The following is a 25,045-nucleotide window of genomic DNA, read 5'->3' as shown; positions in this document are numbered from 1 at the left end:
AGGACATGTTTGTAGCATTTACCAAGAACGGATTCTAATTAGAATGAAAGTCTGTTTAATGAAGGATTGTGTGAGGAGAAAAAAAATCTAATTAAGACTTAAAATTCAGCCAGTTTGGAGTCATAATAGTACTGCATCATGTTTTAAAGTTGATGCTAATAAAAAAAACAACAATTGATGGTGATCCACAACGTTCGAATGTTGACTCATTAGCGTGTGTGCACTGGAAACGACCTGATTATGTGCGAGGCAGGAATGCTGGGTAATCAGACGTTTAGGGCTGAGGGGGAGGTGAAGTGAACACAACACCACCTGCACCCTTCAGGTAAATGAGGAACAGAGGAAGAGGAGGTGGCAGGAGCCTCTGGGGAGCAGCAGGGTAATTAACCTGGAGAGACCTGATCATGGAAACTCGTGTACGCTCCAGCGCCGCTGCTCAAACACCGCTTGTTTACATGCGAGAAACACCGATGCAAACGTAAAGATGTGATTTCTCACAGAACGGAGTTCAGCAGTGAACGGCTGCTCCTCGAGCAGACAAACCTGCCGAGAACATTAAATATTAACTTCATTTATTGCTTTGGGTTCGGCCAGCGTTCTCCGCTCACACAGATAACCTCCACATCACCGCTGTGTGTTTGTGTACGCAGAATCACTCTCTGATGAGGACAGGAAGTGACCCGAGCATGATAAAACAATATTATCTTTTATTCTTTGGGTAACAATCCTCAGGGTTGTTATTAGACGAGCATCACTATTACTAATGCTCGGATTAAGTGTGCGCGTCACAGGGATATTAATTAAAACATTTCTGTTCATTGAAATAAAATAAATATTACTTGAAAATCTTAAAGGGATAGCTCACCCTAAAATGACAATTAAGGCATTATTTACTCACCCTAATGTTGTTGTAATACCACAAAATGATTTTTTTTTAAAACGGCCAAATAAAGGCAGTACTTTCTTCTCTGATCTAAATATATCCGTCTTGACAAGAAGCTATGGTGTTCACATCTGTCAGCCGTCATTCTGACTGTCACCTGACAACTGGAGATCTGCAGATATCCAACTAGGATTATTAGGCGCTGTATTTCATGTCGTGTTTTTATTAATCTTGATTTCTCACAACTTGTGTGTTTTTCTGTGCGAGTCGGAGTGAACTGTGACACTAATAGCGTCTCATGAACTCGCAGTCGAGCACAGAAGATCAACGGACAGGATTTTCTTTAAGGGTCAATTCACCCCAAAAATGAAATTCTGTCATTTATTACTCTCCCTCATGTCGTTCCACACCCGTAAGACCTTAATTCATCTTCAGAACACAAATTAAGATATTTTTGATGAAATCTAAGAGGGTTTTTTTATATCCTCAATAGAAAGCAACGAAATTACCACATTCAAGGTCCAGAAAGGTACTAAAGACATCGTTAAAACAGTCATGTGACTGCAGCGGTTCAACCTTAATGTTATGAAGAGACGTAAAAACAAAACAATAACTTTATTCAACAAATTCATCTTTCCTCTGTCATTCTGTTACGCTATTTTCATTGCAGCGCTTCCAGGTTCTGCCTCAGAACACCGGCTCAGTATTGGCCAAAGCTGATCACGTGATGCATGCATGTGATGCTGACGCAGGAGCTGACCAATAAGGCTCCTTAGAACCTAGAAGCACTGGACGTAAACAACGTAAGAAGAGATTGTTGAATAAAGCAGTTTTTGTTTTGTTTTTGCGCACATAAAGTATTCTCGTCTCTTCATAACATTAAGGTTGAACCACTGCAGTCACATGACTGTTTTAACAATGTCTTTAGTACCTTTCTGGACCTTGAAAGTGTTGATTATATTGCTGTCTATGGACAAGTCTTGAATTTCATCAAAAATATCTTAATTTGTGTTCTGAAGATGAAAGAAGGTCTTACAGGTGTGGAACGAAATGAGGGAGAGTAATAAATGACAGAAACTTAAACTTATTACCAAAGTCAAGCTTCAAATTGACGATATGTATAAAAGAAACTATTAAAAATGTCAAAAACAAAACAAATACTAAAACTTTAACTGAGATGAAAAATACAAATTTCCTGCAGCGTTTGAATGATTCCTCAAATCAGGTGTTGTTGAGGAGAGTGTGCTGATACTAAAGTGACCATGTGGTTGTTTTAAGCGGCGAATGATTCTGTGTCTCAGGCGCCATGCAGACCCCAGAGGCCGGCGCTGACTCCACGTCCAACGTGCCCCTCCAGACCAGCGTGCCTGTGCAGCCTGCGGTCAGTGGCCAGCAGGTGGCGTCTCAGGTGCCCGTCCAGCAGCAGGTGAGGCACTTCATCTCACTTCATACAAACACACCACAATAGTGTGGGGAAATCATCCTCATTCAAATGAGATGTTTTTCCTCTTTTGGAAAGTCATAGAAACACTATAATGGATTTTCTTGGGAACGTAAAAAATATATTTGTTGTAGTTTCCGTTCACCGCTATATGATACAACTATGATGACTTCTGCTTCTGAGAAGCATGGAAATGTGAAAAGGGTCCATTACGAAGCTGCTACTGAAACCACTTATTTCTATATTGTGGAGTGATTATTGAGCCGTGAGTCACTGTCAGTGTAACGCTGTGTTTTCAGGCGCAGACTGTTCAACAGGTCCAGCATGTGTATCAAGCACAGGTGCAGTACGTTCAGGAGGAAAACAACAGCGTTTACACCAACGGAACCATGTGAGTGTTTTCATGAGGCCCATCTCAAACACATGTTCTCTGATAGGAAATGTGAGTTTCCCAAAAATAAAAATTACTTGCCCTCGTGTCGTTCCAAACCTGTATGCATTTCTTTCTTCTGTGGATCACAAAAGAAGATTTTGTGTAGAATGTTGGTAACCAAACTGTCTGATTCATAGATATGTAGTGTATATATATATATATATGTAATATAATATTTATACAATGGTAGTCAATGGGAAATGAAACAGAATATCTTCTTTTTACGTTCCACAGAAAAAAGAAAGTCATGGTTTGGAACTACATGAGCAAGAGTAAATTACTGAATTTTCATTTCTGGGTTCGCACATGCTACAGACAGCTGCTTTAGGACACCATCAAAATTGTAAGAAGTGCAGAATAAAGGCCCAGTCACAACAATAACGATAAAGATATAAGGTGCATCCCAATGCATGTACTTATGCACTATTCTTTGATGTTTTGTAGTATAATTACTGCAAGTAGTGTGTTCACACTGAAAATTACAAGTGGAAAATGTGCACTTTAAATACCGGGATGATGCCCTTAATTAACTGAAAAAATGAAGTGTGGAATGTTGGACACTTCATGCATGCGACTGTCGCAGCTTTAAATCACACAAGCCGAGAGTGAGCGATGTTGAATGACAAAATAACCTTAGAAAGTTTACACTACACACTTGAGTTTATAGTGTATATGTGTATGGAAGTAAAAGAATGACAAACGTCTTTGAAACAAAAAAGCATGTTGAATTGACCCTTCGCTGGGAGTTTGATTGACACGCGATCTAACCAATCATAACGCAGAATTTTGTCCGACAAAGCAGTCAGGAGTTAGAAGATTAACCTCGGTGGGCTTGAACTTGAAAAATGGCGTGTACTGACGTCTTTCTGTGATTGAAACAACATACCTTCTGATGTTCATTCATGTTTATTTGATGCTATAAATGAACTAGTAGGAAGAGATGATCGGTTCACGAGCCGCTTGAGCTGAGGAGCTACAGCGATCTGTCACGACACATTAAAGAGCCACAAAATGGATTTTATTATTTAAAAATACACAGTTTGAAAGCTGGGACTTTGTTTAATATCATCAGTAACCTGCTCTGTCTTGTCTGTCGACGTGTTGTCAGTGTCCTCTTTGCTCCGCGATGTATTTTTCACTGTGTGTGGCGTGACAGCGCCAAGGCTTGTCGGACAAAGCAACTGTAACTAAGGGGGGCGGGTCTTTGCAAAGGGCCAATTGAGTGAAAAATACATCGCGGAGCAAAGAAGACACTGACAACGCGTCGACAGACAAGACAGAGCAGGTTACTGAGTGTGTAATTTTTTTTAAGAAATTTAAATAATAAAATCCATTTCATTTTTATTTCATAAACATGAATGAACATCAGAAGGAATGTTGTTTTAAACGCGGAAAGACGTCAGTACACGCCATTTTTCAAGTTCAAGTCCACCGAGGTTAATCTTCTTACTCCTGACTGCTTTGTCAGACAAAATTCGGCATTATGATTGGTTAGATCGCTTGTCAATCAAACTCCCGGCGAAGGGTCAGTTGCACCAACTGAAAAAAAATGCATTACACTAACAATGCTTTCATTTTAATGCATTGCATTTTCACGGCTTGCATTTTTGGGAGCTGAAATTCAACATTTTTGTATATTTAAGCTGTGAATATTTCAAATGAAAACATTTCATACACAATTTCATTATTCAGTTAGTGCAATGCATTGCAACATAAGCATGTAAGTTGTATGAAAGACTTTTGTCATTATTTTACCTCCATATAAGTGCATCATTTGGGACGCATCTATAGTTTTAAAAATCATTAAACTATAGCAATGACGGTGCAGATAAACATTATTGTTGAAATCATTTTCACACTGTTTTTTCCTAGCTGATTAATGATAAAAACATTGACAGCCAATCAGAATCCATCCTGCTTTAAAGAGCTCGAGCAACAGATGACAACTGCAGAAAAAAAAAAAAAACAGAACAATGTTTGGACGCAAATATAGTTATTGTTCTTGGTGTGAACGGGCCTTTAGTCTCTCATGCTGTCGCAGATATAAATAAGGGTTACATGAGTGTGAAAAAAGCATGCGTTTAACTGATTTAGCACACTCCATCTGCTGTGTGTCACTGAAACATGCTGCTTCTGAGCGTCCGTGTGGATTGTGCTCAGTCACCTGAAAATGACCACAAGCATCAACGAGTGCACTTTCACCGAAGCAGCCGAAGAAACGGCAGAAAAGCACCTGAAAGTCTCCTAAGTGCTTCTGTCTGTTTTCTCCCTCAACAGCATTTGGATCGTTCATATTTAGACATTCACTCAGCAAGAGGCTAAGAACTTTTAAATTGGCTATTATAAATAAAATGTCATCAGGCGAACGGAGAAAGCATGCATCAGAATGGCAATCAAAAGCAATGTTCTCTATAAAACAGTTATGCTTTGGTGATTTCTGTATCCATGGAAACAGCACTCTCACCTGAAGCTCCCATCAAGACACGACTTATTATGTTTCTCAAGTCAATTAAAGAAAAGCGTGTGCGCTGATATAAAATGAAAATGTCAGAAATCATTTGAAAGTGAAAAAGCAGCTGGCGGCCTGTTCTTGTTTTATCGGCAGACGGACGTATTCATATTCAGAACCGCAGCTGTACAACCAGAACAGCGGCGGGAACTACTTCGACACGCAGGGCAGCTCGGCTCAGGTGAGCGCGGTGGTGACCAATCACAGCATGGCCAACAACGGCAACGGGAACGGCGCTCTGGCCATGGGGCTGTCGGGAGGCCAGATCATCAGCAGCTCTGGAGCGTATCTGATTGGAGGAAACTCCATGGATGGCTCCGCCCCTCACACCGCGGCTCAGACCACCAGAGCCTCCCCCGCCACGGTGAGCTCCAATCACGTCACTGTATTTAACCCTCATGTCATGTTCCAGTTATTTCAACCCTTTTTGCCCAAATATTTTTATTCCCCAACCTTCTTAACCTCAAAAAGCCGGTGTAGTGACAAATTTCGTACTCCTTATATAGTAAGCTATCTGTATTTTAAATTAATATAATTCGTATACAGTGCTTCCCACAGGTTTGAAATATACTCATGGTGGTAGCCGGGTGAAAAATCCTCCTATTTCCCACGGCACAAAAATGGTCTACTACATGTGACAAACAAATAATGTGTGATTTTTAACCATATTTTTATTTATTGAAATTAATTTTAATTACATAGCATATTATTACATTTAATTACATACTAATATTAGCATTATGCAAAATTACAGCATTTAAATGGTTCACCTTATCGTATGTTCTCCTTGCTGTCATATAGTGTCTCTCTCAGTGAATGGGACACAGATTTTACTAGTAAAATTTATATAATGAATAATATATGTGTCGAATAATGTTTTTAGTATTTTTTTCCTGTGGGGGAGACTACAACAAAATTAAATGGAAAATCAAATTAAATACAATTTATTGTGCAACCAAAATACCAATAATGCCCAGAAGAAAAAAAAAAAAAAAACTTTGCGTGTGACTTTTAATTATAAACAAGCCCGAAATTCACCGGGACTCTTATTTTGAAATGTCTACTCTTACGACCATCTAAAACATGTTATATAAAGGCCATAAAGTAGACATTATTCATCAACTTGAGTTCATTAGCAATCGCTTGGCATAAATCTGCGCTTTTCATTGATTGAGAATCACTTTGAAGCAGACTGAAGCGCTGTTGCACGAGTTTGTAGAACGCGCAACAGCACCGCCTTGTGGCTTTGCAACATGCAGCGCTCTTTGTGAAATATCCACCGCATCTCTGTCAGCGGGAGTAAACCGCTCTGACGCACACATAATGGCGAGGGGAGATTTTCCGATCGCAGATGGTTTCATTATCTTTGGCAGATACAAAACTATAAGAGGATAAAAATAATAAAAGTATAAATGTGTCTCCAAATATACTTGGGCGGCCGTTAATATACCTGGGCGGCCCACCCAAGTAAAGTCTGTGTGGGAAGCACTGGTATATACTCAGGATAATCATTTTCGAGGGAGGACCTGATTTGTCATGACACCGGCCTAAAAAAAAATCTTATGCTATACTATCACCAAATATTGGATTCAATCTTTTTGTCAACTTGTTTTCTTTCAGTTAGCACAGGTTTTATATTTATTATAGTAATAATCATAATTAGGGCTGTCAAGCGATTAAAAATTTTAATTAACACGATTTAGCAATGAATTAATTGCACATCAAATTTGGCTGGGAAGTTACTCCCAAAAGATAATTTAAAGTCATTATTGTGTTAAATGAGAAAAGCATCAAATAGACATGACAAAAAGTAGGTTTATAACGAAACTTTTTATTTGATTCAATATTGATTGATTCAGGAATTAAATAAATGACTCTTTTTATGAATCGGCCTTTTGAATCATTGGTTCACCCGACTGACTCGTTCAAAACGATACAAGCACATTGAAGCTCACTGAAATGAGCTAATTATTTTCTTTTGTAAAGAAGATCCAATTTATATTGTGGAAAATTAATATTATAAATATGTGCAAAATTCACTATAGTACTGTTTTGTTTATTTAATTTAAAAACCTGTGCTAATTGAAAGAAAAAGATTAAATGCAACACTTGCCAATAACAGCATAATGAGTGATTTATAAGCAGGCCAGTCATTTTTCCTTTACCAAATTAGGTACAGGGTTAATTAATCTGATATGTGCTTGTGATGATTAAAGCCAGTGTCAAAAATAGTGTTTTTAGACTTTAAGAGGCAATATTTTGCCATTGTCAAGGGCATAAAGAGCTTTGAATCAAATACTTCAGTTTAATTAATTCATTAAAATGAAGTGTCAATCTGAATAATTAGACAGGCTTTTACCAATCAAAGTAAATCAACATTTTATGTGATAATGGGTGTTTCAAACCCTTTTGAGCTGCCAAACATCCACCTTATTTTTAATGTGAAAGTAAGCTATTTTCTTCAGATTCATGAGCTGCTATAGGTAAATAACAAAACAAAAAAAAAGCGCAGGAAAGTCATGTTTATTTCTATTGCGTTTCTATACCAGCTTTACAGTAATAAACAGAATCAATGATGCAAACTTCAAATATGAGACTGTAAAGCAGCTTAAGTGTCATTATTCAGATCAACTCAGTAAACGGTAAAACTATTTGTACTACATACCAGTGTTTACATAACATAATAAATATTAAAATAATATGATAACAAATAGCAGTTTCAAGAGTGTTTTTGTACAATAACTTAAAAATGTAAAAAAAAAAAAAAAGGTGGATAGTATTATCCTAAAAGAACCACATGCTCAAATACTGAGTAAAATATTTTTTAATTAGTTTGTCTGATCGTTTTCAGCATTAAAAGTAAGAATTGAAATAATCATACGAGCAGTGCTGCCTTATCTGACCAGAACAAGGCAGCATATTTGATAAACATCATGTGATGTCTTAAAATCTTCCCTATGTAGACAGCTCAGGTTTCAGAACAGAGACAGTGTGCACATCTAGGCCTATTTAGTTTTATTGCCAAAGTTTTATTACAACAATGATTTAAAACGTGCCACTTTTTGTGAAAACATCTGCATTTCTGACTCTGCATATGAATAATTGTTCTCGTTGCTCGTGGAAAGCGTCTGGATGACCGTGCTCCTGTAGAGTTCAGAATGAAAGCTGATGGTTGTGTGTGCGGTGCTGTAGTGTGTGTTGGTGGCTGGGTCTGTTTCTGCTGCTCATCTCTGGTTTCAGTGCAGCTCTCTGTCGCTACAGCCTTCATTTGATTTCCCCTTTTTTTGTTTTGTTCTCCTTTATTCTTTTGCTCTTTGGTCTATCAGATTGAAATGGCGATTGAGACGCTCCAAAAGTCTGAAGGTTTATCCAGTCAGAGAAGTTCGCTGCTCAACAGCCATGTAAGTTGTAACAGCTTTGCTTTGCATGTCTCCTAGCGATCTGCTTCGGTACTTTGCGCTTTTTCTCTCCCTCTCTCTCACACACTTTCTTTCTTAAGGCCGTTCACACCAAGGAGATTACTGTAACTGAAACTATTTAATCATTATGATTCTGTGAGAATCCCACACCATAACGATAACGACAGATATCATTGGAATTAGTGGTGCATGATATATCGGCCACAATATCGGTAACGATTTTTAATGTTATTGTTATCGGCCTGACAAGATGATTTGGCCGATATATCTAAGCTGATAATTAATGGATTATTTCCTTCAGCTCAGACACTTCAGATGCACACTGATCATAATGATGATTATAAATTGCTTGAAATATGATTGAAATCACTTCAAAAAGAAAAAATATAGTTGCAGCGTCATATAAGCTACATAATATTATAATGAGAACATTATAATTGTGTGTTTGGGACATGACTTTTAATGGTGAGACTTGTAATCAGGCTCAAATTATATACAAATTTGGATTTAGATTTATCGGCCAATATATCAGTTATCAGCTTTCAAATGTAAAGAATTATCGTATCGGACAAAATTTTATATTGGTGCATCCCTAATTGGAATCATTTTCAGAACTTTTTTTTTTTTTTTTTCAGCTGATGAATGATAAAAACACTGACAGCCAATCAGAATCCATCCTGCTTTAATGAGCTTGAGCATTTAAAGCGAAATCAAACTGTCTAGTGTTATTGCGTAGGCTATTTCACAATGAAAATGACTCCACAGCACCATCTAGCATCCAAGTTGTACACTTTTAAGTATCTAATAATTGCAAATCTATGCATCTTCCTAAAACAACAATTTAAATAATTCCGTAATTGTACATAACTGAAAAGGAGTGATTATTGTCAGCTTTAAATTTTTCATTAGGTTGTTTTTATTATGTATTATAAAAATAAAAGCATTAAATTGAGTGTGCAACTGTAATTTCTATTTAAAATATTGAATAAGGAAGGGATGAAGGAGATGGATATGAAGATGTAAAATGATCATTGAGAACTTATCTTATTAGATGCAGAAGGCAAAATAATTATCATGTACCTCAACACGTTTAAAAATCACAATAACATCGTAGCGTGGCTTTAAAATCATGATAATATCATATAGTGGAGATTTATCAGGTGTTCTTGGTGTGAACAGGCCTATACTGTGCTGTTTAAAAGAGTCACGTGATCAATGACTCTTAAATTTGAAAAAGATAAACTCAGACTCTTTAAATGGCACTGTATTTATTAGATTATGCAAGGTTTATTTTATTGTAAAGTTCATTTTGTATGGACTTTCAACATTTATTATGTTAAATATTGCACGGGACAAGATGTTCAATGATTTGGTCTGAGGTTATAGGTCATGCACCGATTAAAAATACAAGGATAGTTCAGGTCATTCCAAATCTGTGGCTTTCTTTCTTCCATAGAACACAAGATGCTCAAGTTTTATTAAAGTAATGTAAGCTGACGCATTTAGCCTTGTTCTTCACAGCTGCAATGGCTGCTGGATAATTACGAGACGGCCGAGGGCGTGAGTCTGCCCCGCTCCACCCTCTACAATCACTACCTGCGCCACTGTCAGGAGCAGAAACTGGACCCCGTCAACGCCGCGTCCTTCGGGAAGCTCATCCGCTCCATCTTCATGGGGTTGCGAACACGCCGCTTAGGAACCCGGTAAAAATCACCCGCTCCTCTGCTGTCATCGACACGCGCTCAGCTGTGTCTCATCTCGTGCTTCTCGTCTTGAATTTTAGAGGGAACTCGAAGTATCACTATTACGGGATCCGCGTGAAGCCGGACTCTCCTCTGAACCGGTTGCAGGAGGACATGCAGTACATGGCGCTGAGACAGCAGCCCGTCCAGCAGAAGCAGAGGTAGTCTCGTCTCTAGACCTGTGCAAAATGTGAGATCTGCATCACATGTGACCGGCTGTGCAGCTCATTAAGCATCTCTTTTTGTCCCGTCTCTAGATTCAAGCCGGTGCCGAAGATGGACGGTGTTTCAGGGGACAACTTCTCCAGCGGGGGGCAGCACACGCCCAGCGCTGCGGAGCAGACCTTCATCGCTCAGAGCCAGCACCATCAGCAGTTCTTGGGTAAACGCAACACAGAAATCACTGGAGAGCGCGAGCTCACGTTCATGTTTTAGAAGAGCTTATCTGAACGTCTCTGTATGCCCCATCAGACGGGTCCAGAGCTCTGCCAGAGTTTGTCGAACTTGACCTCGGAGAGCCTGTTGAAGGGGTCGGCCTGGAGGACGTCAAAGCCCTTCAGACGCTGTACAGAGAACACTGCGAGGTCAGTCTGTCATGTAGGGCCCTATGATTTCAGCCATGCAGAAAACCCGCCAAAATAAAAGTTCAGAAACTTCAGCAGATACACACAAACTCAAAGCTCTTCACTGCAACCCGCCAAAATAAAAGTTCAGTTTATCTTGAACTGTGAAATATAGTACTGTTGTACAGTAGAATATACAGTACTTAAGTACTAAGTGACAATAAAATTATTAAATTGTTAATGTTATGGTTTCATTTTATTACCATTTTTGATAATACATTTGTATTAAATCATAAATCCAGAGTTTAACACAGAATTTCTGAAAAAATAAAACATTTCATAGGGCCTTATAATTGTAAAAGTGTTATTTGTTTCTTTAATTATTTGTTTAAACATGTTTTTTGATTATTAAAATTGAATAAAAAACATAAAACAGAATCCAGAATACAAAAATATGGAATAAAAAAAGAAACATATTTCGGCGGCCAAAAAGAAATATCGGTCTAAAATGTTTAATAACTTTTGAACCGCTAATCCAATCTGTATGCTTTAAAATGTACCGTAATGATATCGCATTTATCTCACTCTGACTGGTTACGTCATCAAAATCTGCAGCATTGGTTCGTCAAGGCAATGCATGTTTTTTTATTCCTCCAAGCCAAACAGGAACGATTGTTGATGCCTATTCCCGCCTCCTATGCCCAGATTTTCAAACCATCATCATCTCAACCAATAAACACAGGTTTTGGTCATTTGAACCACGATACAATCATGTTTCTTTGGAAGTATGAATAAGCGCAAAGTGAAAGTAGCTGCGTGTATGAAAACAAACACAAAAAAATTACAGATTTGAATGAGAACACTCGTGTTGACTTTGACACAACATGAACCAAAAATAAGGATAAAACTGTTTCACGCAATTTATGCTTTCAAACGTGTCTCTACGCAGTGAATCGGTGCAAATCACATGTGTCGCGTTCAGTGAGTACCACCGCCACAGGACTGCTCTGTTTGGTTATTATATTATCTAAATACTTATTTTATAGTTTGTGAAGATCATTAACATTAGTACTTCAGTTGAACTACTTAATTTTTCTCTCTCATTTTGTGTGTATTTTGTGAAAAAAAAACTTTACAGTGTTTTCATTACTTGCAGCACTTTTTATTCATGTTCAGAATGAAAATATATTTCTCTAATAAGTCACTTTTGCTTTAGTGTTCTGTTGTATAACATTTGTTTTACTCCCTGTTTTTTTTTTTTGGACACACATTATCAATAAATAACGTGCACCTGTTTATCCCTAAAGAGTAACATTGTAACAAATGGCTATAACTTGCTTAAATATTTAGACAAAATTTCATTTGAAAGTTTAAAACATCCAAATATAACTTTTTAAAATATTAACTTTTTTTTTTTTTTAGTTTACAGTGAGAAACACTAGATTTTTGGTTGCGTTTTTTTTAAATTCTGGAAATTTGATCCATTGAATAAAATTGGGACATTAAATGATCCAACCTGAAACTTCAAGCTGTCATGTTTAAAATGATTTATGGCACTTGATGCTGACTGCTAGAATGTCAGGAGCTCCAAAAATGCTCTAGGTCTTTAAGTGTATGTTTCATGATTTCAAATATTTAGACATGATTTTTAATTACAAAAGGAATTTGAAAAAAAACACAAAGATTTCATAGGGCCCAAGTTACGGTCTTGTTGAATTGCAGTTTAAAGGTGTTGTTAATTATTTTCACATGCAGGCCATTTTGGACGTAGTGGTGAACCTTCAGTTCAATCTAATCGAGAACTTGTGGCAGACTTTCTGGCGCTATTCTCCATCCAACTCCATAGAGGGCGTCACCATCACAGAAAACAGGTGCGTTTCTCTGATCAGCTTGATCAAGCTCAGCGGATTAAACGCACAATATCTGAAATGTGATTGTTGTTGATGCAGCGGTATGAGCGAGATCGAGGGCCGCCTGCCGCGGGCCAGACTGATTCTGCTCTGCCGGAATGAGGATGTGCTGAAGTGGATGAACACCTGTGATCACCTGATGTATCAGGCCCTCGTGGAGATCCTCATCCCTGACGTTCTGAGACCCATTCCTAGTGAGTCTAGTTGTCCAGATAACATTAAGTGCCCCGTATCCGTCCGGTCCGCTGTGGGGTAAATCTAAATCTCTTTATCTGCGTTGGACAGGTGCCTTGACTCAAGCCATCCGTAATTTTGCCAAAAGCCTTGAGGGCTGGCTCACCAACGCCATGAGCAGCATTCCCCAGAGGATGATCCAGACCAAGGTAAGTGTTTTTGTTTTATTGCATTACTGCAATCTAAAGAGGTTGATAATGAACGTGGAAATGTCTTGCGCAGGTTTCCGCTGTTAGTGCCTTCGCTCAGACCCTCCGCAGATACACGTCTCTGAACCATCTGGCGCAGGCAGCACGTGCAGTCCTGCAAAACACCTCACAGATCAACCAGATGCTCAGCGACCTCAACCGTGTGGACTTCGCCAATGTGCAGGTACGTCACGTGCTTAAAGGGGTAGTTCACCCAAAAATGAATACTCTGTCATTTACTCGCCCTCATGTCGTTCCAAAGACTTGGTTTGAAACACAAATGAAGATATTTTGAATGAAAACAGGTTTCTGTCCTTCCATTGAAAGGTAACTAAATTTTAAAAGATCCAAAAAAGGTTATAAAGGAATGAGCCGTTTATTCCAAGAAAAGATACGATCACTTTAGATGATGTGTGTATATGCATGTCTCAATCATTGTTCAGATGTAAATAAAAGCTTAAATTAACCATTTTCATCATATAAGACTTGGATTAAACTTATTATGGTTATTTGTGTTTTGAATATTAACGGATTAGTTCAGTTCAGAATTCAAATTTTCTGATAATTGACTCACCCTCATGTCATCAAAGATGTTCATGTCCTTCTTTCTTCAGTCAGAAAGAAATGAAGGTTTTTGAGGAAAACATTCCAGGATTTTCTCCATACAGTGGACTTCACTGGGGTTCAACAGGTCCAAATGTCAGTTTCAGTGCAGCTTCAAAGAGCTCTACATGATCCCAGACGAGGAATAAGAGTCTCATCTAGAGAAACCATCGGACATTTTCTAAAAAATAAACAAACATTATATACTTTTTAACCACAAATGCTCGTCTTGCACTGCTCTGAGATGCTCCACGCATGACGTAATCATGTTGGAAAGGTCACGTGTGATGTAGGCAGAAGTACCGATCCAGTGTTTACAAAGAGAACGTCAAAGTCAAACGGCCTTTACAAAAAAAGGTAAAATAATGATGTCGGCGTGGTACTTCCGCCTACATGACCTTTCCAACATGATTACGTCATGCGTGGAGCATCTCAGAGCAGTGCAAGACGAGCATTTGTGGTTAAAAAGTATATCATTTTTATTCTTTTTTTTTTTAGTAAATGTCCGATGGTTTCTCTAGATGAGACTCTTATTCCTCGTCTGGGATCATGTAGAGCTCTTTGAAGCTGCACTGAAACTGACATTTGGACCTTCAACTCATTGAACCCCAGTGAAGTCCACTACATGGAGAACAATCCACATTTTCCTCAAAAACATTAATTTCTTTTTGACTAAAGAAAGAAAGACATGAACATCTTAAATTATCAGGATATTTTAATTCTGAACTGAACTAATCCTTTAACCAAAGGCAGAAAAGTGACAGAATTTTTATATTTTGGTGAACTATCATTTTGGCCTTTTGTGCCACAGTTCTGAACACTGAACAACTCTTTTGTAAGAGGTAATTGACTATGTTTACATGAGCACCAATAATGTGATTATTTGCAATAATTAGTGTATGGACTGAGATGACACGAGCAAACATCTTCACTCTGGTTTACATGAAATTAGCTGAGAATTGTGGTTATTTTACCGCCATTATTCACACAGGCCAAATGCACAGCACTGATGATGAACTCGCATACCGTAGGTGTGTTAGCTCTTCCAGTGTTGCCGGTTCTTTGCCACACGCCTAAAATGTCCCATGTTTTTTTTACCACTGCATTATATTCATGTCACTCAACTTTGTCAACATGAACTAAAAATGTGATGCCTTTTCTGCGTGTTTACACGAGGTAAAGTTTAAGCGCGGTATTGCCTAAATCGCATTATCATCTGTGATGATGTTCTGACTTTGCTGATGACGTACAGGAGCAGGCCTCATGGGTGTGCCAGTGCGAAGAGGGCGTAGTTCAACGCCTTGAGCAGGACTTCAAGGCCACCCTCCAGCAGCAGAGCTCCTTGGAACAGTGGGCTGCTTGGCTGGACAACGTGGTCACTGAAGTGCTCAAGCCGTACGAGGATAAACCCTCCCTCCCCAAAGCTGCACGCCAGTTCCTGCTCAAGTGGTCCTTCTACAGGCAAGATTGTGTTTCAATACTTTGTTTAATTGTGTGCGCCAGTATTTACCATACTTTCAATACAAAAATTAGTTTTATCTTCGGAACAATATGATATATTAGAACGACGGGTCAACAGAGCTTTAAACTTGCCTGTTTTGACTCTTACAGCTCTATGGTCATCAGAGATTTGACCCTTCGCAGCGCTGCAAGTTTCGGCTCTTTCCACTTGATCCGGCTGCTGTACGATGAGTACATGTTCTACCTGGTGGAGCACCGCGTCGCCCAGGCCACGGGAGAGACGCCCATCGGAGTTATGGGAGAGGTAATGCCCCAGTACTGTTTGTATAGCTCAGCATGAGCCGTAAAGAGCCGCAAAGTCAGTCTTTCTCTCTAATTGCCACTTCTTTGTGCTGTTGCAGTTTCAGGACCTGAACACCATGTCACCTGCCAACATCGACAAAGGTAAGCCCGCCAAAGCTCGGACTGCAAGCTGAGACCTCATTACACAGCGCTATGTAATTACAGTCCACAATAACAAGCACAGCCGCTTTAGACCAGTAGGGGACTCTCGTCTGTTCTGTTTGTGTTCCTCCATCTTAAGGTTTTATAAAGTTTGAAATATGGATATTTTTCTTTTAGTTTACAAAAAAATACATCACTTCGCTTCAGAAGGCCTTTATTAACCCTCTGGAGCCGTTTGGATTATTTTTATGATGGATGGATGTGCTTTTTTTAGGCTTCATATGGAGTCAAATTAATGCCTTAAAGTTTTGCACAAAAATAAAGTTTTGCAAAACACAAAAAAGAATTGAGCAATAAAAAAATGTTTTGCAAACAAAAATAAAGAATTGCAAAGGAAAATAAAATATTGAGCGGAAAAAAAATAAGTTTTGCAAACAAAAATAATAAATTGCAAAATAAAATAAAGTAGTGCAAAAATAAAAATATAATCAATTACAAAAATCAATGACAGCTGTAATCCTATTTTATCTTTGCCACATATTTTTCATGCTCAAACCTACAAAATCATTTGTAACGCTCATTTTATTCTGCGTTTCAGTCAAGTGTGCGCTCACGATACCGGTTTTCTTTTGCGCTGCACTGTTCTGTGCGGATCTCTTTATGGCACTGGTTTGACGTGGGGGTGGAGTCAAGAAACGGGGCACGCCCCCGCGAAATACATTGGAAGGGAACGTAATCGGCGACAGGTGAAATAATTCTTTGACATGGTGAAAAATAATGCATGGTTTGTTTTTGTTGGTTTGTTTAGCATATGTTGTCACCGATTACGACCCCCTCCAATGCATTTCTTATAGTAATATGACCCGTTGCGCTCTGTCTCACTGCCTGTATCCACTTTTGTGTCCTTAAACATTCGTTTTTTGGGGTCGACTGCTTATAAAAACGTATTTCTGTTTTTTTTTTTAGCTTGTTAGCTGTACACCTTGTCACGTAGCAGCTTTTAGGCATTGTTCTGTTTATTGTAATGAGTCAGAAAAGACAAGAAGGCAGCCTCCACCCCCACGTCAAACCAGTGCCATAAAGAGATCCGCACAGAACAGTGCAGCGCAAAAGAAAACCGGTATCGTGAGCGCACACTTGACTGAAACGCAGAATAAAATGAGCGTTACAAATGATTTTGTAGGTTTGAGCATGAAAAATATGTGGCAAAGATAAAATAGCATTACAGCTGTCATTGATTTTTGTAATTGATTATATTTTTATTTTTGCACTACTTTATTTTATTTTGCAATTTATTATTTTTGTTTGCAAAACTTATTTTTTTTCCGCTCAATATTTTATTTTCCTTTGCAATTATTTTTGTTTGCAAAACATTTTTTTATAGCTCAATTCTTTTTTGTGTTTTACAAAACTTTATTTTTGTGCAAAACTTTAAGGCATTAATTTGACTCCATAGCTTCAAAATCTCAAGCCTCATTAAAGGGTTCACCCAAATTCATTAATTATTTCAACAAAAATATCTTAATTTGTGTTCCGAAGTGGAACGACATGAGGGTGAGAAATTAATGACAGAATTTTGGGGTGAACTAATCCTTTAACTCCCATTATAAAGCTTGGAAGAGCTAGGATATTTTTTAAATATAACTCTGGGCTCGACAATAAGGACTGTGTGAACAAGTGTGAACGACGCTCAGGACAGTAGACGGAGCGGTCACTTGCCCGATCGCGTCAGTGCTGTAGGGTGTGCGTTATATATCGTCTATTATATCGTAATTGTTGATTTAACGATCTGAAATTATCGAGTATGTCCCTCACTTTACAAAAAACAAACAAAAACACATTGAGTGCACACATACACTACATGACGTAGTCTAGTAGGATAGACTAGTGCTTGTGCATATTTAGCGCACGCTTTCACTGCGTGATTTAGTCTACTGAAATGCCTTTAGAATGCCTCAGAATTCAAGATAAGGGGCAAAAATGTCCCTGTATATATTTCATATTTCTATAATTTAATATAGTTAACCAATATTACACAAAGAGTGTCGTTTTTCTCCAAATATCAGCATGATTACAAATGTGATATTGATTTTATTCAGCGTACAGTTTAATGAACAAGAACCTAATATCAAGTGACTTACATTTTAGACACTAAATCGACTGTTTCGCTGTATTTCGCCAACTAAAATAGTTCCAGAATTGTTTTGTGTCTCTGAGCAACACTTCCTGAATGAATCAGCCGTTTGAATGAATCGGTTGAATCTCAATGACTCACTCATTAACAGTGATTCGTTTAAAGTGTCTTTTCATTTTAAAAACATTATTTATGCATCTGTAACTGCTCTTGACTGATTAACTTTAATAAAGTTTAATCTATTCTATAATTATACACTAGATTACAATTTCTGTGTCAAACGGCCTTTACAAAAAAAGGTAAAACAACGATGTCAGCGGGGTACTTCTGCCTGCGTCTTAACCTGAAAATCTCCTGCTTAAACCTTCATGAAAAACTTCAAAAGCACCATTTATTTCATTTATATGTTTGTTCTGTTTTATTTATTTGTGCTATTATTCATAATTTCATTATTTGTTACTATTTTATTACTCACTGTTTATTTGTCTAACAATAACATTTAAGTGAGTTAATCTAGTAGCTTTTGATGTCATAACCCTATATATTAATGTTACATGTATCCAAAACAACAAAAACAATAACTAGGCTTATTTTATAGGCCCATTTTTTTTATAGGCCCAACCGGGTCAGTAGAAAAAATTCTTAACGTTGAGCCCTGTAACTCCAATTGTGTTTATTTGAAAAAGATAGACAGATACATATAAGATGGCTTGAGGGTGAGTAAATAATGTGATAATTTTTTATTTTTGGGTGAACTGTCCCTTTAAGGAATGGTGAAAGCTGAAGAGATTATTGGATATGGTCAGGGATAGGGATGGTAAGATCATTCCACCAGCAAGGAACAGCAAATGTAAATGTTCTTGAAATGATTTTATGCCTTTTAATTGAAAACCAACATCTTGCTGTCCGATAGATGAGGTGAGCGAGATGGACAGCGATTTGGACGAGGAGATCGAGGAGTCGGACGAGCCACTGGCCAAGCGGGAGAAAGCGGAGACCGAGGTGATTCAGGTGCTGCAGGTGGGCGCCATGGAGGACGGCAGCAGCGCGGTGGTGGGCGTCGTTCAGCCCAGCATGCTCAGCTCTTTGCCCCAGACCGCCGGCAATCACACCGAGCACATCCTCAGCTCGACCGGAACCAGCACCATCCGCCACTGCGGCAGCGTGGGAAACACATACGCCTCGGTGTGAAAGTCTACGCCATCCGTTTGTTTCTCTCTCATCCCATCAATCTCTTTCAGTTCTGTCTGCGAGACATCCATTCTTATCCTCGGATCGGAAAACAGGATGCTTTGTCCGACACAAAGCTTGAGGATTCGACGAGATGCTGATTGTAAAGTTTAAAGCCCTGATGTTAATAGAAATCTCAAATCCAAGCCACTAGTTCCACCAGGGAACGATACCATTTGCCTAGTCCATATTTATCACTTCTCTATTACTGTACTGGTCATTGTTTACAGTTTTGTTTAGAACATGTAATTGGCCAAATGTTGCTTGCTGTTTGGTTAGGGAGTGGAAAGTCTCGCTGTATAACTGTGCTGCTATAATCGAAGCAGGCTAGACAACTTGTACTGAACGTAATGAGCTTGCCTTTTCACCTTCTTTGCAGTCTGAGTGTTTCCAATTGCCTTCTGTTTGTAGATTTAGTCGTTTGGTAGCTTGAAGAGGAGGAGTTTTCGTCATTGTACATATATGCTGCATGTGCGAACCGTGTTGTGGGTCTTGGAGTTTTAGTTTTTTTGTACCGATTGGACCAAAAACACAAGAGTGAGAGACGACCGGCTGTCCTTCGTTGCCTCTCTGCAGAGCGAATGTCAGGGATTTTATGTACCTCGGGTTCATCTTAGTGCCTTAACCCAAACAACAGCTTTTCATTTCGTCTGAACTGGTGAAGCGACACTGCGTTTGTACTGAAAACCACACCGCCAGAGAATATTCATAGTCTCGCGTAGACATCTGTCACGCTGGATTTGTGATCCGACTCAGATCACCATGAACATTCATGGATCGTGGTTTGGCTTGCGCTGTAACGCGCATCTGTTTCCGCTCCCTATCCGACGTCAAGGCCCGTTTGTGTGCGAAAGTGTGAATTTGGCCGAGGTGTTTGTTACGTGTGTATCTTGTCGCCCTACCTCACGCCGGCGCCGCCGGTCTTAGACACAAGTCCTGACGGAAATGTGTTTGTTCTTTGCTGACCCGTCATTTTTAATTTCACATCGGTTGCCCTCCAATCACAAGTCAATATTTGTATTGTGGACCAAAAGTTGATAAATATCTATATTGGTATAGAAGTATATGATGATAAAGAGTTTATACATTGGGTCTCATTCAGTATGATTTGTTTTTAAAAACATTGACGTAAATTTGATGATTTACGACAGGAACTATTTTTGTTTCATAAATGTCCCAGCTAACAAAAATATGTTCTGAGAACATTACACTTGAGCTACGAAAACGTTATTTCAAAATGTTTTAAAAACTTTTTCTCGGTTATGCGAATGTTAAGCGAACATTCCATTCTTTAAACATTATGGCAACGTTAATATTGTACGAAGCCCCGCACATGACATGCAGGAAAAAATAAAAATAGTATGCTAAATAGAGCTTATGCATTACGAAGTTGTTCCCTCGATTTATAAATCATGTACACGATTTAGTATATCGAGGGAATTAAATAGTAAATTGTGGAAACTAATTTGTAGATTGTGCGCACGATTACCTTTTTTTTTCTGCATGTCATATGCGGGGCTCCGTACTTTTGAATGTTCCGTAACTAGTAACATTTAAAAAAAAACAAAAAAACAAAAAAAACGTTAAAGACGTTTTTTTTTTTCGTCAGAAAAAACGATTTATGGATTACGGAGCTCTGCACATGACATGCAGGGGGAAAAAAGTAAATTGTGCACACAATTCTTTCCCTCGATTTCTTAAAACGTACGCACGATTTACTAATTCGTTCTCTTGATTTGCTAAAATGTGCGCACGATTTACTAATTCATTCTCGTTTTGATAAAATGTGCGCACGATTTACTAATTCATTCTCGATTTGTTAAAATGTGCGCACGATTTACTAATTCGTTCTCAATTTGCTAAAATGTGCGCACGATTTACTAATTCGTTCTCGTTTTGATAAAATGTGCGCACAATTTACTAATTCGTTCTCGATTTGCTAAAATGTGCGCACGATTTACAAATTCGTTCTCGATTTGCTAAAATGTGCGCACAATTTACAAATTCGTTCTCGATTTGTTAAAATGTGCGCACGATTTACTAATTCGTTCTCGTTTTGATAAAATGTGCGCACGATTTACTAATTCGTTCTCTTGATTTGCTAAAATGTGCACACGATTTACTAATTCGTTCTCGTTTTGATAAGAGAACAAATTAGTAAATCATGCGCACATTTTATCAAAACGAGAACGAATTAGTAAATCGTGTGCACATTTTAGCAAATCGAGAACGAATTAGTAAATCGTGCGCACATTTTAGCAAATCGAGCACAATTTAATAATTTGTTCTCTTAATTTGCTAAAATGTGCGCGCGATTTACTAATTCGTTCTCGTTTTGCTAAAATGTGCGCACGATTTACTAATTTGTTCTCGTTTTGCTAAAATGTGCGCACGATTTACTAATTCGTTCTCGTTTTGCTAAAATGTGCGCACGATTTAATAATTTGTTCTCTTAATTTGCTAAAATGTGCGCGCGATTTACTAATTCGTTCTCGTTTTGCTAAAATGTGCGCACGATTTACTAATTCGTTCTCGTTTTGCTAAAATGTGCGCACGATTTACTAATTTGTTCTCGTTTTGCTAAAATGTGCGTGCGATTTACTAATTCGTTCTCGATATGCAAAAATGTGCGCACGATTTACTAATTCGTTCCCTCGATTTGCTAAAATGTGCACACGATTAATTCATTCTCGATTTGCTAACACATGGGGACGATTTAATAATTATAAACTGTGCGCATTATTTAGTAAATCAAGGGAACGAATTAGTAAATCATGCGCAGGATTTAGCCTTCCATTTCTGGCAGATCACGTGCAGGGCTCCGTAATGGATAATATTTTTGTGCTAACATCTACAGAACATTTTTAATGACCAGATAACTTTGCATGAATGTTCTATTACTGTTACTGAAACTTTGAGAGAACGTTCTGAGAACGTTCCCTGTTAGCTGGGGAGAGCTATGATTTTATTTTTTTCTGCATGTATAGATGATGGTCTGGGTGGAGTTTTTAATTTGGTATTAGATCTAGATTGTTGTTTGTTTAGTTTTGTTTGCTGTTTAATTACTGTGAAACGAGGATGTTAACCAGCGTCCGTTAAGGACGAAGTCGGCTGTTCGGTCGTTCTGTACTCGACCCGTCGTCAACTGCTCTACTATTATGGAAAACACTGGAAAATTGTAGTTGGAAAACGTTATTTTCTTCACTAATTACATTTAAAACTTGATTTTATTTTCAATGACTGACTGTGTGCGCTATTTCAAGTACATTGTATGCATCTTTTTTATCGAAATGTATTATGAATCTTAATTTTAACGTGGTTGTAATGGAGAAAACCATCCTGTTCAGTTGAAGAAATTCAGTCTGTCCAAGTTTCTGATAATCGTGATTTATATTTATGTGTGCAATCTGTGAAAGTCACCTTTTTTTAAACCATAACGACCAGATTTTTTCTACATCTGAAGAATTGCAGATTATTTCTGAGATTATGTAATCGGTTTTAGTTTTTCTTCTGTCTTTGTGCCTGGACTACAGACAGCGCTTCACTATTGGATCGTTTGGTAGATGTGTTGATCACTACTCAAAGTGCTTTTGGTCTTGCATGCCTTTTCTCGTGCTGCTAGAATATCATGAGTTTCGCTTTTCTTTGTTTCTTTTGGACGACGTGCCAGAAAGTATAGAACAGTTCAGTGCGTTGATTTCAAACCACATGCCTGTTTCTACTCAAAGTTTGCCAAAACGCAGTTAAAGATCGTTTGATTTGGCAAGTCTCGCTCGATCGTGCGAGGACGCCTGTGCTTTTTTCCTTTTCTTTTTTGACACTAAAATTGGCTTCGCCACTTGCAACCTTACTCTGGATATCAATGCAAGCTTTTCTAGGAAAAGAAACTTGCCCTTCTTCTGATATTCGACATATCAAGCCCTGAGGAGCGTGAAGGCAGCTTCACTGACTAGAGACTTCAGTGCCTTTGATTTCACCAAGACCTCCAGAACCAGTACAAGCCAACGGACGGACAGACGGACCTTCAGAGCACGTCTCCCAACACGCCACACTCACCTGAGACACATATGCACACCCCAGTTTAAAGGCACCCGAACTTCACCTGCTGATGAACTGATGACATGAACAGAACTATATTGGGATTCCACCAATAAGAGCACTGCACTATCATTGTCATCACGACTTTTCTTTCTATTAGACGTAGAGTGACACGCTTGGTTTCTATGTGGTCTTATTTTGGGGGGCTTTTGGAATATTTTAAGTGCCATTTGACTGTTTACGTAGTGAGTCGTGGCCTGCTGTAGCGCGTTCAAATGCAAGCACAAGCATCGTGGTACTCTGAGAACCTCTCAGAACAAAGTCCTAGATGTAAATATTGAGATAAAATGGAAGGATATTTATTTACAGTCCCTTACTTTAAGCGGTTTAATGACAAATATGTTTGAAAGTGTAAATTGTGATACCACCCCCCCTCTCTATTGTTTTGGATGATGTACCTTACATATACAGTACATATGTATTTTTTTCCTTTTTTGTGTGTTGTTCCGATTTACCTCTTAGTAAATTATATCCTCTGAAAATTGGTAAAAGCTTACTAATAAGTGTAGAGTGATTTGTATTGTGTATTTTACATGAAGGATAACAAAACCGGGGAACTTTTATATTTATAAAATGATATATTAACATTTAGTGTGTCAATATGAGGAAAATATAGGAATTATCCAAGACACATGTAGTTTGTTTTTTCTGAATATTTCAGACTTGAGCTCAGGCTAGCTTATTAGTGTTGTTTTCTTAAATTTGTGGCTTGTCTTTCAATTAATAAACTTTTTTCTTGTTGAAACGAGACCTGTTTGTGTTTAGTGTCACAGAATTACTCACCCTCGTGTCTTTCCAAACATCAGTGCTGCTGTTGTTGTTTTCCTGTGGAAACCAAAAGGAGAAATGTTGGAGAATCAGAGCTTTTTCATAAAGCTCCACAAAATAAATAAAATGGATCATAAATGTAAAAAAAATGACATCAAATTTAATAATCATCACCAATTCCACAGAATAAAAAAAAGGAGAAAATTCACAAGTTTAAAAAATACTATTAAATTCCTAATAAATTTAACAAATAAATAAAGAAATGTCAAGTAACACACTGAATTAAACATTACATTTTGAAGTAGAAACGCTAAAATAATATTTTCTGTAGTTGTATTTACAACCTCAAAAAATTCTGACGAAAAGTAGAAGGTAAAACCTTCATTTGTTGGCTTGATTGTAAGGGGATTTTGCTTAAACATTCTTGCAATAACGCAAACTAACCTTTAAACAAACATGTTTTTGCATTTTTGCTGCATGCTCAATTTGCTTAAATTTAAATGAGCTAATGCAAAACAATCACTGAATGTTTATTCGCTGCTTCATCTTGTGTACAAATACATACAGCAGGGGATTTCTAGTTCACAACATGCTTTATAGGGGACTTAACTATAGGAGAGTGTTTAAAATATTTTATGTTTTTGAGCAGGAGGAATGAAGGAGGAGATTTGTTCATGTTTACTGTTCTGTTAAATTGGTATTTAGAAGAGATTCTAATAGTTATTTTGGAGTTTTGGGGATTATTGGCTCGAAGTAAGCGATTTCTGAGCAACTCTATTGATAAGCCAAAACAAACACGCCCCTACCCATAGGATCACACCCCCATCTTGAAAGCTCCGCCCCCAAATTTACAAACACGCTATGTAACACAGGCAACTCCCCCCTCATGAGTGGATACGCCCCTTACTGCTGATTGGCTACTAATGTGTTTTAGCACTTGGTCTGATCCACTTTCAACTCTCAGAATTTGATTACTGCACCTTTA

The 25,045-nt window shown here is 38.1% G+C and overlaps 1 protein-coding gene across 4 annotated transcripts in view; it reads left to right on the top strand.

Moving 5' to 3' along the window:
* Positions 1–21,258, top strand: part of rfx3 (regulatory factor X, 3 (influences HLA class II expression)) — a 30,535-nt gene extending 9,277 nt beyond the window's left edge. The window contains exons 2-18 of one of the 4 annotated variants that reach the window (XM_067397293.1): positions 1,554–1,686; positions 2,185–2,309; positions 2,624–2,715; positions 5,363–5,630; positions 8,593–8,667; positions 10,207–10,388; positions 10,469–10,588; positions 10,685–10,809; positions 10,899–11,011; positions 12,746–12,861; positions 12,940–13,094; positions 13,186–13,283; positions 13,357–13,506; positions 15,178–15,386; positions 15,537–15,690; positions 15,788–15,830; positions 18,878–21,258. In XM_067397293.1, coding sequence (XP_067253394.1) covers positions 2,190–2,309; positions 2,624–2,715; positions 5,363–5,630; positions 8,593–8,667; positions 10,207–10,388; positions 10,469–10,588; positions 10,685–10,809; positions 10,899–11,011; positions 12,746–12,861; positions 12,940–13,094; positions 13,186–13,283; positions 13,357–13,506; positions 15,178–15,386; positions 15,537–15,690; positions 15,788–15,830; positions 18,878–19,155 — 2,298 coding nt within the window. In that variant the 5' untranslated portion in view covers positions 1,554–1,686; positions 2,185–2,189 and the 3' untranslated portion in view covers positions 19,156–21,258. Of the gene's footprint in view, positions 1–1,553; positions 1,687–2,161; positions 2,310–2,623; positions 2,716–5,362; positions 5,631–8,592; positions 8,668–10,206; positions 10,389–10,468; positions 10,589–10,684; positions 10,810–10,898; positions 11,012–12,745; positions 12,862–12,939; positions 13,095–13,185; positions 13,284–13,356; positions 13,507–15,177; positions 15,387–15,536; positions 15,691–15,787; positions 15,831–18,877 lie in introns of all 4 variants that reach the window. The other 3 variants (XM_067397292.1, XM_067397294.1, XM_067397295.1) reach the window with 3 other exon arrangements.
* The last annotated feature ends 3,787 nt before the right edge of the window (positions 21,259–25,045 follow it).

The sequence above is a fragment of the Chanodichthys erythropterus genome, chromosome 10 (genome assembly GCF_024489055.1).
Source record: "Chanodichthys erythropterus isolate Z2021 chromosome 10, ASM2448905v1, whole genome shotgun sequence".
In the NCBI taxonomy this organism is placed as follows: Eukaryota; Metazoa; Chordata; class Actinopteri; order Cypriniformes; family Xenocyprididae; genus Chanodichthys; species Chanodichthys erythropterus.
Note: the sequence above shows the minus strand (reverse complement) of the source record. Positions and strands in the feature narration are given on the sequence as shown.